The 14,124-nt window shown below is 40.1% G+C and overlaps 1 protein-coding gene across 2 annotated transcripts in view; it reads left to right on the top strand.

Moving 5' to 3' along the window:
* Positions 1-14,124, top strand: part of DSCAM (DS cell adhesion molecule) — a 459,270-nt gene that overhangs the window by 308,341 nt on the left and 136,805 nt on the right. For both annotated transcript variants that reach the window (XM_061359220.1, XM_061359221.1), the window contains exons 10-11: positions 7,545-7,664; positions 12,196-12,369. In XM_061359220.1, coding sequence (XP_061215204.1) covers positions 7,545-7,664; positions 12,196-12,369 — 294 coding nt within the window. The remainder of the gene's footprint in view (positions 1-7,544; positions 7,665-12,195; positions 12,370-14,124) is intronic.

Below are 14,124 nucleotides of genomic sequence, written 5' to 3'. Positions count from 1 at the left end.
TAGACAAACCTGGTCAACACAAACCACTAGGCACTGTCTCATTTTGCAAAAGTACATCTTTTTTCTTGAACTGCATAGCAAATGGTTTCACTAAACCAGCTAAATTGACCCCTTAGGTCCAATGACCAAATTTAATAACTGTTCATCTTTGCTAAAGTACAGTGTTTAATGATCTTATTCATTAATACATCAATGGTTGCTTTGGCTGATTAAATTTCTTCCATCATTTTGACAGTATGATCTAAATGTAAAGTACAAATATTCCGTGTAAAAATGAAACATTGTGTTCTGGGCCAATGTCATAGATTATTTCTTAACTCACTCCAGTAGCCCACCGGAGGAGCTCATCTTATGAGCCTTCAGAATTGCTCTCTGGTGTGATATACTAATCGCTCTACTTGGGAGCCAGAAGCACTTGCATAGATTTGAAGTCCAGGAAGATGTGTGCAAGTTTGTTGTCTGGTCCCTGGCATAAAGCAGAGTCAGAAAGGATTCTTGGATTTGCATAAAGCAAAATTAAGTCAGAGAATGTTAGCCATGAACTCATAAACTGATTTTTTGTTAGAAGCTTGTAAAGTCCGTTGAGACCAACAATGGCACTTCTAAGCAGTAACTTCGTAGGGTAACAGCTTATATTTTATCATCTTATCAGGGTTATTTCAGATTATTTCACACAAGGAACTAATAAAAGCATTTTCCTTCCCCTAAAATGGCACAGTGACATTGATGTTATCTTCAACATCCTATTCTGATTGCTCTCATCCTTTGTTTTTCCTTTGTGAGAGCCTGGGACTGCTAGTCATAATATTGACTGAAAACACCTTTTTAGGTCCTTTGAGTTCAGCCATTAAATAGTTGGCATCTGTCACCTTATTGGTCTTACACTAAACAATTCAACAGCTCATTTCTTATCACAGGTCCGTGGGCTGCATGAAATGAGAAAGCCTAACACAAATTCACTGTTAAAGGAATTTTAAATGCGCTCCTTTACAGACTCAAAGGACTGTGCTGTTGAAACAAGAGTAATAATAAATGTAGGACTGTTCAATCATATTCATGAGCTATTTAAGAATGTTTCACTTCTAAAGGGGTAGAAGATGCCCAAACCTTTACAGCTAAAGAGAGAGGAGGAGAGCTAATTGTTTGCTTTTCTCCACTATCTCCTCTTAAGCATATCAGACAAATTAACTTCATTAAATTTTAAGAAAATTTTCTTTAAGGGCTAATTGATTCCTGAAAGATAACAAAAGGTGAGTGTAGCTTTATAACCAAAAGCTAAATATCAAAATCTAGATCAAATAATAAGTGCATTGTCTTCCAAAATATGGTAACATGTAGGACTGACCAAATTATTAATTTGAAAAAAAATTGCGAAGCAAACTATCAGTAAGGAAAAAAATAAATGTAAAGGTCTCCTCTGCTTACTTTTTAAACTTTTCTATAAGAAGAAAAATCCTGTGGTTTACCTAGACAGCAATACAGAAATAACTGAAAGATTGTTGAGTGAGTAATTTTGTTTCACTGTAGCATCTTTTCTTATTTCTATTGGCAATCTTAAGACTGTGTCAGGGGTTCATGTCTTTAAAATCAGAGCAGCACCTGTCATTTTTATAAGTAGTCCTAAAGGAAAGCCAAAGCTTTACTGAATATAGAAATAGTTTCTATTACTGTATGTGGGCAGGGTTTTTGCCAAGTAACGTTGAAACATGCTTTGTTTATGGAACAGTGTAAGTAAATAATACAACTGCTAATCATACATCTGGCTCTGGAGCTTATATGGCAAAATTTAATTTCCACAGTTACCGTTCTGGTATCATCCTGTATTGAAACCAATGAGTAGAAGTGAGAATACCAAGAATATTTGAGCAAAACCTTAAGTTTTACATATACCCAAAATACAGTGAAATCAATATGATAAAATGCTGTGTTCAGAGCTTGTGAGCCTTAGTGGCACAACACATCAAGAACAGCTAAATGAGCTAATTAAAATGTGGAAGGGTACATTTCCTAGACATGCTCAAACATTTATATTTGTAATAGGTCCATTTTTCTCTATGTATGCCCCAAAGAATTAAACAAAACAAAACAAAAATTATTTCAACAGGAAACTTTAATGCAATTAGTATTTTAAAGGCTGATTGCCTTTTTTCCATACTGGGCAACCTTTCTTAACTTCTCCAGAACTTTCTGCATATGTCTACCCACTTAATTTAATCGATTATTTCTTGAAAAATTATCACTTCTTGTTAATGTCATCAATAGCAAATGAAGAATATAATGTTTTTCAAGAAGGGAAATAAAATGAAGAAGTTGCATGAGTTTTGAACAGCATGAGATTTTAGAAGGTATTGCACTCTCTCTTCACGCTTTTCAGTGGTAGAGGAGGCCAGTAACTCTCAGTCACTCCATTGCATCATTTGTAGTCATTAACCTGTAAGACTGATAAAACTGAGATGGTTCCATGATTTAGGTTTGCTGGGGTTTTTTTTTGGTCTACCCTTTTTGTGGTTAAGTAGCTTGCCAGTGATCTTTCAGAAGCTGTGCATACAAATGTACAAAAGCATACTTGCATTTACCGAGGTGAAACATGCTGATGACACCATGCTGAGTCGTGTAAAATCAAACCTATTTGTGCAACTAATTGTACTTTCCACCTGTTTTGAAAATAAGTACTTAGGACTCCTTTTGTGTTTCATTGTGATAAAATGGACACAAAACAAGGAGAAAAGAGCTACTGAAGCAAATGTCTTCTCTCTTCTCTGAGTAGATAATTAGAGCAGGGTGGATGATTGCACAGAGGTGCTGTTGCCAGGATTTCATGTTTGATGTTTACCTATCATGAATAATGTAACATATGATACACGTTGGTCAGTGTGACAGCCATTTGGAAAGCCAAAGTCTTTGACAGTAGTGTAATATCTCCTAGTACAAAGGTGTCTCTTACCTCTCCTACTGTTAATCCCTTCTGCTTCTTCTAGCCACATTCCAAACAGCAGTGGAGCATCTTTGTACGTAGTTAGGCAAGAAACAGCTGTGCATTACAGCTATAGGATTCAATAAGGAAAAAGTCCAGTTAAAGGACTTGTTTACTCTCCAGAAGGTGGTTCTTATCTTTTATAAAATGGCTGTATCTATGAAGGTGGAAAGAGAAAGTTGGAGTCTGGATTATGGAGGCATGGAGAGGAAGGCTTGAGCCATTGTGAGGAGGGTTATCTGAATCTGGAGACAGTATGTCTAGTAGATACCTCCAATTTTTAGTCCTGTCTATGCCAACACTGCCAGCTCAAGTTTCTCCTCAAGGAAAACTCTGGTACAATGTAAGGTGCTATCTGCGTAAAATATGAGAGTGTTTATACTGAAACATCTTTAAAGTCATGTATTATAACATTGGTGCTTCTGCTGAACAGTTTTTCTGGTATATAATCAGTACAGTATTCATGGCGATTAAGAGCTGTTTCTGGTCCAATGTCAGTCACTGTACTCTTGATCCACTTCTGTTCTGCTTTACACTTCCTCATGTTACAGCTTTCTCTCATAGTTCATTTCTTAGAACCATAGAATAATAGAATAGTTTGAGTTGGAAAGGCCCTTAAGATCATCTAGTTCCAGCCCTCCTGCCATGGGCAGGGACACCTCACACTAAACCGTATCACCCAAGGCTTTGTCCAACCTGGCCTTGAACACTGCCAGGGGTGGAACATTCACAGCCTCCCTGGGCAACCCATTCCAGTGCCTCACCACCCTAACAGGAAAGAATTTCTTCCTCATATCCAATCTAAACTTCCCCTGTTTAAGCTTTAACCCGTTACCCTTTGCCCTGTCACTGCAGTCCCTAATGAAGAATCCATCCCCAGCATCCCTATAGGCCCCCTTCAGATACTGGAAGTATACTATGAGGTCTCCATGCAGCCTTCTCTTCTCCAGGCTGAACATCCCCAACTTTCTCAGCCTATCTTCATACAGGAGGTGCTCCAGTCCCCTGATCGTACTCGTGGCCCTTCTCTAGACATGTTCCAACAGATCCATGTACTTTTTATGTTGAGGACACCCCAGAACTGCACGCAATACTCAAACTGAGGTCTCACAAGAGCACAGTAAAGGGGCAGGATCACCTCCTTCGACCTGCTGGTCACGCTTCTTTTGATGCAGCCCAGGATACGGTTGGCTTTCTGGGCTGCAAGCGCACACTGAAGCCGGCTCGTGTTCATTTTCTCATCGACCAGAACCCCCAAGTCCTTCTCCTCAGGGCTGCTCTGAATCTCTTCTCTGCCCAGCCTGTAGCTGTGCCTGGGATTGCTCTGACCCAGGTGTAGGACCTTGCACTTGGCATGGTTAAACTTCATAAGGTTGGCATCAGCCCACCTCACAAGCATGTCCAGATCCCTCTGGATGGCATTCCTTCCCTCCAGCATATCAACTGAACCACACAGCTTGGTGTCATCGGCAGACTTGCTGAGGGCGCACTCAATCCCACTGTCCATGTCAGTGACGACGATGTTAAACAAGACCAGTCCCAACACCGATCCCAGAGGGACACCACTCGTTACTGGTCTCCAGCTGGACATTGTGCCATTTACTGCAACTCTTTGTGTGTGGCCACCCAGCCAGTTCTTTATCCACCAAGTGGTCCACCTATCAAATTGATGTCTCTCCAATTTAGAGACAAGAGTGTCGTGTGGGACAGTGTCAAACGCTTTGCAGGAGTCCAGGTAGATGACATCAGCTGCTCTACTGCTGTCCACCAGTTCTGTAGCCCCATCATAGAAGGCCACCAAATTGGTCAGGCAGGATTTCCCCTTAGTGAAGCCATGCTGGCTGTCACCAAGCACCTTGTTGTTTTTCATGTGCCTTAGCATGCCTTCCAGGAGAATCTGCTTCATGATTTTGCCAGGCCTAGAGGTGAGACTGACTGGTCTGTAATTCCCCGGGTCATCCATTTTCCCCTTCTTGAAAATGGGGGTTATATTTCCCTTTTTCCAGTCACCAGGAACTTCACCTGACTGCCATGATTTTTCAAATATGATGGCCAGCGGCTTAGCAACTTCATTCCCCAGCTCCTTCAGGACCCGTGAATGGATTTCATCAGATCCATGGACTTGTGCACGTTCAGATTTTTAAGATGGTCTCAAACCTGATCCTCTCCCACAGTAGGCCCAAGGTCTTCATTCTCACAATCCCTGCGTCTGCCTTCCAAGACTTGGGTGGTGCGGTCAGAGCCTTTGCCAGTGAAGACTGAAGCAAAGAAGTCATTCCGAACCTCAGCCTTCTCCAAATCCTGTGTAGCCAGTTCACCTGAGAGATTCCTGAGGGGGCCTACGTTCTCCCTAGTCTGTTTTCTTATTTGCTGTGTACCTGTAGAATCTCTTCCTGTTATCCTTAACACCCCTAGCCAAGTTTAATTCTAATTTGGCCTTAGCTTTCCTAACCTGGTCCCTAGCTTCCCAGACATCCTTGTACTCTTCCCAGGCCACCTGTCCTTGCTTCCACTTTTTATAAGCCTCTTTTTTCATTTGAATTTTCCTCAGCAGCTCCTTATCAATCCAAGGAGGTCTCCTGGCCCTTCTGCTGCACTTCCTTCTAGTTGGGATGCAACACTTCTGAGCTTGTAGCAGGTGATCCTTGAATATCAACCAAGAGTCTTGGCCCCCTGCCCTCTAGGTCTATATCCCATGGAATGTTACTAAGCAGTTCCTGAAGAGGCCAAAGACTGCTCTTCTGAAGTCCAGGGCAGTGAGCTTGCTGCACGCTCTTCTCACTGTCCTGAGGATCTCAAATTCAACCATCTCGTGATCGCTGCATCCAAGGCTGCCCTGGAGTGCCACATTTCCAACGAGCCCTTCCCTGTTGGTGAGCACGAGGTCAAGCATGGCACCTCTCCTTGTCGGCTCCTCTATTACTTGCAGAAGCAAGTTTTTTCTTAATTTCTGACACTTCTGGAGAGGCAGGTGGTGGGGTCTGATCAGGGATTGTGTCAAAGCAAGGAGGGCTGGTTATACCATTTGTTCTGTCTCTCCCAAGTTTCAGACAAAGCACTGGCTGGACCTGTGGAGCTGTGAACCATTAGTTTTCATTTATATCTGTGGGCACATGCTGTTGTGAGGAAAGGAAAGCAAGAAACTATTAGGAACATCTGAGTGTTTGCTGCACTTGAGAGGAAAAATATCTGCCCCAAGCTCAGTCACCTTGCTACATTTTCTCTGTAGCACAGACAAAAAGAATAACATGTGGGATAAGGAAACAAATAATTTACTTTTTTCTCAGGTATTTACTTATTCATGTTGTGAACCACTGAATAGGGTGTCAGTGAAAATCTTGACCCTAACTGACTTCAATATAACCATCAAGTGCTTTTAGTATTAAATAACTTCTGTGGGGTTTTCAACATTCTTCACAATTTTCAGCTTTTCTTTAAAACTTGCCAAATCTGCATGTTTTATTGAGCCTTTGACATTTAGTATTGGGCCTTCATGGTAGGCTGTAGTTTTAAACTGCATTGTCTTAAGTTGATTTCTTTGCTGTGTGGAAAGATATTTGGAAGATGTAGAATTTTCCTTGAGATAAGCAACTCTATGTATAAATAGATAACATATGTCTGGAAGACTCAGTGCAGTGATTTTATGCTGCCTTACAAAAAGTCTAATAATACTTAGACATTGATGCAAATGCCTCTATTCCAGTAACATTTCTCCTCCCTCTTCAACCTAATGCAAACAAATTGTGTTGAACATTTCTACAGCTGTTTGGAAAGAAAAGTCCCATCAGAAGTTATGGTTCAAACACTCTCATTTTGATATGAAGTGACTTGATTGCTATTAAAAATTATCGGGGTTTTTTTCCTAAGATTGCAAGGGGAAATGGCTTTAAATTGAAAGAGGCTAAATTTAGATTAGGTATTAGGAAGAGTTCTTTACGTGAACCATCGTGATGGTGGTGATGCACTGGAACAGATTGCCCAAAGAAGTTGTGAATGTTTCATCCCTGGAAGTGTCCAAGGCCGAGCAACCTGGTCTAGTGGAAGGTGTCCCTGCCATGACAGAGGATTTGAAACTGGGTGATCTTTAAGGTTTTTTCCAACCTAAAACATTCTATAAGATTCTGTGTTTATTTACACTAAATAATTCTTGTTCTAAAGCTTACTAGTTCACTGTTACGAAAAGCAAACACAGAAAATTTCAGTTGTTCTTAGACATCTGTCAAACCTCTGCCTTTGTTAGAAAGCATTTATTTTTTGACCTTAGTAGTATGATTTATCCCTTGGTCCATTTTATAACCTCTGCTATGGAGAGACTTTTATTAACTTGTTTTTATATCATAAAAAGACCACAGTTTTTGTTGTGCTTGTCAAGAAATACATTGATATTATGCACAGAAAGTAAATAATTGTGTAAAACCAACTTTACTATGACACTGGATCATCAAAAAGCTGGTTTTAATTTTTTCTTTCTACTATGAAATTTTATGCCTCCTTATTTGACTGGTCTGCTATTTTGAGGTACCTGGTAAGTTGTGCAAATTCTCAAGGCTCCTTTTGCTTCCTCTTACAGTGCCCCCTAGGTTTGTGGTTCAGCCCAGTGACCAGGATGGGATCTATGGAAAAGCTGTAATTCTCAACTGCTCTGCAGAGGGTTATCCTGTTCCTACCATTGTCTGGAAGTACTCAAAAGGTAGGATTCCTCCAGTGATCACTGGGAACAGATTAATTCTGATTTGGTAGCAATTTACTCAACCTGTAAGTTCCTGACTTAATCTTCATATTGCAGAGGCTGACTGGATGCAGTAAGGGAAGTATCAGTCATGTTTATACTCTTCTTGTATAATTTCCCTAAGCACTTAGTGCTGGCCATTGTCATAGACACAAGGCAGAGCTAGATGGACTTTTGGTCTGCCTTAAAAACATCCTGGAGCTGTAAATTTGTGCCTGGGTTAGCTATGGCCTCAGCAGGCAAGTGATGAAATAGATGGCAGAGAGAAAAGAGGTACTGCTTTAACTGAAACACCCTCAGAACAAGGTCCACCAGTAGCATTTGGCTGATATTTTTTTCCCTTCAAAATTCATGATAACATGGCCCATCATATCTTTTCAGCAAAGAAGAAAGGTCAGGTAGCATTAACATAAGCAGTAGTTCATTATGCGCTTTACATAATGTTTTAACATTTTCTTCTCATGTAACAGAGCATTAAAACTGGCCCCACTTGACCCTCAGTAACCATAAGAAATTGACTGCTTTTTAATCAAAATGTGCTGCCTTCTAGATTTCGTCTTCTGGCTAATTGTCTTCTGGTAAATTTTAGCAAGAAAACAAACTCTCTGAACACTGTATCCAATCTAAATGAGTTAACTCTTTACAAATAAAAACTAGGTGCTGTTGAGAAAAAATCCTTGTATAAGGCTCCATGTAATTTTTTATTTCTTTGGGATCTATAATATATTTGAAGATATACATTTATATTATATTTATGTTGTATTTTATTTATTATAATATATTTTCAGAAAAAAAGGTGAAGGAAGAGAAATGTTCATGTTAAAGACTATTTATGCTTTTATTTGTAAATTCTGGTTTATGGCAAGAAGGATGCAGAGCTTCAAATTCCATTAATCTCAGTGGTATAAGGGGTTTTAATTATGAATATAGGTCACGATGAAGTAATTCTGTTCTGTTGTGTTTGCATGTTGAAGGAGCAGGCCAAGCCAAGCTAGCTGGGTTGTAATTAACTGTGAAAGATAAGTGGCCCATCTTACTAAAGGAGAAGTGGATAGTAGTTTGATTTTAGTGATGCTCTACTCTCAAGTGACTATTTTAAAGGTTTTCCACTAACAGCTCTGAAATTTTTAAGTCAAAGATAGTTTAGTATAAGTGATGTAGGCAAAGCCATCTAACAAAATTTTGCCCAAAGTAACTCTAGGTGGAAACATCAGTATTTTTACAAAAGTCTGTATTTTGCTAATGGATGACTGCAATTTCAATACTTAGTCTAAGGTGCTCTGCAGGTCGATGGGATCTATGCTACATCTTCCTTTAAAGAGAAACATTATATAACTAGTTTGTGAGCAAGGTTTGTGCCCAATTCTGAAATAATTACTGAGGTGAGGCCATCAGGAGTAAAGCAATTGTATCACAGTACATTTGTAAGTGCCACAACAGAATAGAAAGGGCATCTGTACACCTGCAGGTAACTTTGTGTAACTGGCTTTTTGTGTCCATGAAAAATGGAAAAAAAGCGATTCATTTATTTGTACATCAGGATAGACAGGTAATGGAAATGGACTTACTGTCTCTAATTACAGTGGTCAGTACAGGTACCCCATAATCAGCAGGAAGCTGTTGATTTAAGCCCTTTAAATACAACAGGCAATGGGCACACGCTGAATCATAGTATCATAGAATCATAGAATAGTTTGGGTTGGAAAGGCCCTTAAGATCATCTAGTTCCAGCCCTCCTGCCATGGGCAGGGACACCTCACACTAAACCATATCACCCAAGGCTTCGTCCAACCTGGACTTGAACACTGCCAGGGATGGAACATTCACAACCTCCCTGGGCAACCCATTCCAGTGCCTCACCATCCTAACATGAAAGAATTTCCTCCTTATATCCAATCTAAACTTTCCCTGTTTAAGTTTTAACTGGTTACCCCTTGTCCTGTCACTACAGTCCCTAGTGAAGAGTCCCTCCTACGCATCCCTATAAGCTCCCTTCAGATACTGGAAGGCTGTTATGAGGTCTTCATGTAGCCTTCTCCAGGCTGAACAGCCCCAGCTTTCTCAGCCTATCTTCATACGGGAGGTGCTCCAGTCCCCTGATCGTACTCGTGGCCCTCCTCTGGACTTGTTCCAACAGATCCATGTCCTTTTTATGTTGAGGACCCCAGAACTGCACGCAATACTCAAAGTGAGGTCTCAGGAGAGCAGAGTAGAGGGGCAAGATCACCTCCTTCGACCTACTGGTCACGCTTCTTTTGATGCAGCCCAGGATACGGTTGGCTTTCTGGGCTGCGAGCGCACACTGAAGCTGGCTCATGTTAATTTTATCATTGACCAACACCCCTAAGTCCTTCTCAGCAGGGCTGCTCTGAATCTCTTTTCTGCCCAGCCTGTAGCTGTGCCTGGGATTGCTCCGACCCAGGTGTAGGACCTTGCACTTGTCATGGTTAAACTTCATAAGGTTGGCATCAGCCCACCTCACAAGCGAAACATAGGAGAATTCTGTCTGAGTATAAAGAAACACATTTTTACTGTGAGGGTGGCTGAGCACCGGCACAGGTTGCCCAGAGAGGCTGTGGAGTCTCATCCTTGGAGATATTTAAAATCCGTCTGGACATGGTCCTGGGCAACCATCTTTTGGTAGCCTTTCTTGAGAAAGGGGGTTAGACCACATGGCCTCCAGAGGTCCCTTCCAACTTCAGTCAGTCTGTGATTCTGTGATTCATGAGCATGGACACCTCTTGCAGATTCACTCATGCAATTGTGTTTGATAAGCTGCTGTCACTGCTCAGGTAGGACTTCGGATGTAATAGCAGTAGCAGTGCAGAATAAGAACAGTGCAGAGTAAGAAACAGTGAAGAGTAAGAAGCCTTTGCAAACTGGTATGCAAAATTTTGCCCACTTGTAGCTATCCTCAGGAATATCAGCCCTTTCATTTCTGGGAACACAGAATTTTTCCTACAATTTTTCATGTGAAGAAAAATATAAGAAGTGAGTGCTTGCATCTACCTACTTGGGCAATCACTTGCAGGCAGGTAGAGCTTGTGAAGCATAAATGGGGCTTCCAACTAAATTACAAGGAAAATGGCTTATTAAAGAAAAGAAAACAAATCAAACAATAAAACGGGAAATGTGATATGCATGTGAATAAAATAGTTGAAAAATCAACAGTTGTGATTTCTTTTTATGAAAATACTCTCTAACATTCCTTAGTTCACAGTATTGGCCACCAGACCTTCAGGGTAAATGTAAGTCCCTAAAGCAAACACTTTTAGGACTAGAAGGACTTTCAGTATGCATGGCTGGTCTTTTTTTAATATTCTAGGTGTTCTATTCATGGGTCATTATAACTTGATATTTTTTACTAAATCATTCCCATAGTATTTATTCATCATATTTTCTCCTGGGCTGACTCAGCCAACTGCCAACAGTAATTAATGCTGACAGATATTAACTTCGTGTACAGAAAGATGTATATGAGAATTCCATTGAAGAAGACTACTTAATGATTTCCCTGAAAAATCCTGTCTCCTACTGCCAAAGTAGGCTGTGAAAACCTTTGTTACAAGAACCGTACCTTAGTATATACTGAGAGAGTCCCTAATGATGGAGGAACCTGAACTTGCGGTGAGCCTCTGGACAGTATGGCATGTTGTCAACATGGCAGCAATCCAATCACTATTTCTAAATCACCCAGAATCTTATTTCCAAGGAAAAATGTGTTTTTTCTTAAAACCAAAGTTGATACAGAAATCTTTGGCTTCTTGACTCTTTATGGACCTTCCATTTTTACATTACCGACAAACCTGGCACCTCATGTGTGCTTAATGGTCTCAGCTTTTTCTTTCTTTTTCTGTATTTTTTTCAACAATCCAAATAAATACTGGCTACAGATATGGCAGAATAGAGATTTTATGTGTCATCAGTCAGTCAGCTGTAGGAGGAGGCATGCAACACATGCAGTTTTCCATGTTACCCAAAGTTCTGTAAACAAGGCACTAGAGGTCTCTTAAGTATACCGTGTTTACTACAACAGAAACCCCTCTAAGTCATAAGAAATTCATTTGGTGTATGCATTACAGATGCATAATTATATGACTGTTCAGCTGTAATTGTCAATAATTTATCAGCCTCTAAATATGAAACAAATGTTGTTTTTTACCCATGAATGGTCTTAAAATCTTCATTTTCCGTCTACCCATTTCTGGTTCTTACATTCCACCTTTGTGCTCCTTTTGCCCCTTTACCTTTAACATGGGCAAACTACTCCTACAGTTACATACCAGAAGCCTGTCTTCTTTCCATTTAATGGATTCAATTTTGGTAAAGAAATATTCCATTTGTTCTGATAATGTCAGAAGGCATTCATATTTTAATTGGATTAAGCATCTAGGAATAAGATGCTACAGTTTCTGCTTTTGTTTTTGTTTAGGAAAAAAAACAGACAAGTTTAACTCCTAACTAACCTATTTCGATGGGGGTCCTGCTTTAGGTGCTGGGGTTCCGCAGTTCCAGCCGATTGCATTGAATGGTCGTATCCAGCTTCTCACAAATGGCTCCTTGCTGATTAAACATGTACTGGAAGAAGACAGTGGATACTACCTCTGCAAGGTCAGCAATGATGTGGGAGCAGACGTCAGCAAGTCCATGTACCTCACTGTTAAAAGTAAGAACTGAAACACTTCTCTGTGACTCAGATTACAATTGAGTGAAAAAGGCTTGTCTACTGCATCTTCAGTTTAGAGGGAGGGCAGGTGGGGAAGAAAGTGACAAATTTGTTTTGTTGGTTTTAATTTAATGTTGGCATTCAGCTGCATGCGGTAGCGCCTGGAAGTTAGCACAGTTAATAAAAAGACATTGTTTAGTAGGGGGAGGAAAGGGGACCTAAAGATGGAAAGGATTAACATCTCATTTAAAAAATTTATATGATGTCTATGAGCTACAGCTGAGTAATGAAGGGGAAGTAAGAAAATTCTTTGGTCCAGGGTAAAAAAGAACATAACAAAGGAGAAATACCTTCAGCAACTGTTAAAAATCTCAGAAGTTGAAGAAGATATGGATTTAATACTCCCTTAAACAATTCCATAGGTAGATATTATAGGTATAATTACAGGTGATACTACAAGATACTATAACATACTATGAAATATTACAGATGCAGCCACAGTAATCATTTTGACTTAGTCACATCAAGTAACATCAGAAAATGCATCCAGTTCTGTTGAATTTGTATTGCATACACAGCCTCTACTTATCTGTACTTCCTGGGCACAAGAGCAACCTGATTTTAGGTGCGTGCTAGCTATAACTCCTCCAAAAATGAACACAGCTGGGAATATAGAGGAAATATTATGAAAAAAAAGAAGTTGTAGAGATAATATAATTCTCACTAAAGAAAAGAAGCAACTATTGACTGCAACATGCTGAATGTTCCTGGCTGACCTGTTAGACTAGTATTGATAGAGGTCACCAAGCCATGCACTTTCATGTTTGTAAGATTTTTGAAGATAGACTGAGTGCTTTGAAGTTTTGAGATGTCAACTAGCCTGAAAAAGGTTTGCTCTTGAAAGTAAAAAAGTATTTTTCTTTTTTTTTCTTTTTTTTTTTTTTTTTTTTAAGGAAGGATATTCCAACTCATTCTCCATTGGTGAGCTCTATTTTAGACCATCAAAGTTTACGTTTAGGGTCATTGTTTGTTGTAATGCCAAAGAATGGATAACTAAATTCTTTGAAAGGAATATTGTTAAATTTATTGGATTTGAAAGCCCCAGTACCTCAGATGTCCCCTCCACTCTGTTATACCACAGTGGCTTTGTCTTCTGAAAAATAACATGATATCCCATTATCTCAAGCAAGTGCATTAATTGCATACCTTTTTCTGTTGATTAGTAGAAGTTCCAGCTTCTGCAGTTTCCATAACTGGCCATTTTGGGGCCAATCTTCAACTGTAGTAGCAATACACTGCTGTAATATGCTACAGAAAAACAGCTTTCCTCTGGTTGACAGCTACGCACACTGCCTGTCTGATCACTGCATGCAGTTTCATGTGTGATAAAAGAGCATCCCTTATCAAATAGGAGCAGGAGCTTCCCTGGAGAGTCAGTTGCTGTTTCAATCTAATGAAAACCCCTCCAGCTCTGAGATAGCAGACAAGCATGTCTATGCACCCTCACACATCCACACTAACACACCTACAGCTCCCAGCATGGATGTTAGAGTAAATGCCATTAGCGTGTTGGTGTGTACACACAAGAGCATATGTTGGCTTTAGCTTTATAATCAAGCAGACATTAAGGAGAAGCTGGTCTGGGGAAGTATGCCATGGTGGGCTTCAGATATAGCTGAATCCCCCCTTCTGGCAGTGTGATTACAGTACATAATATGTCAGGTGGAGTGACACCAAAGTGAGAACCTGGACCTT

Source organism: Neopsephotus bourkii, unplaced genomic scaffold (genome assembly GCF_033783945.1).
Source record: "Neopsephotus bourkii isolate Nb327-2 ecotype Australia unplaced genomic scaffold, CSIRO-AGI_Nbou_v1 NB_962, whole genome shotgun sequence".
Taxonomy (NCBI): domain Eukaryota; kingdom Metazoa; phylum Chordata; class Aves; order Psittaciformes; family Psittacidae; genus Neopsephotus; species Neopsephotus bourkii.
The sequence above is the reverse complement of the archived record's forward strand: the minus strand, read 5'-3'. Positions and strand labels throughout refer to the sequence as shown.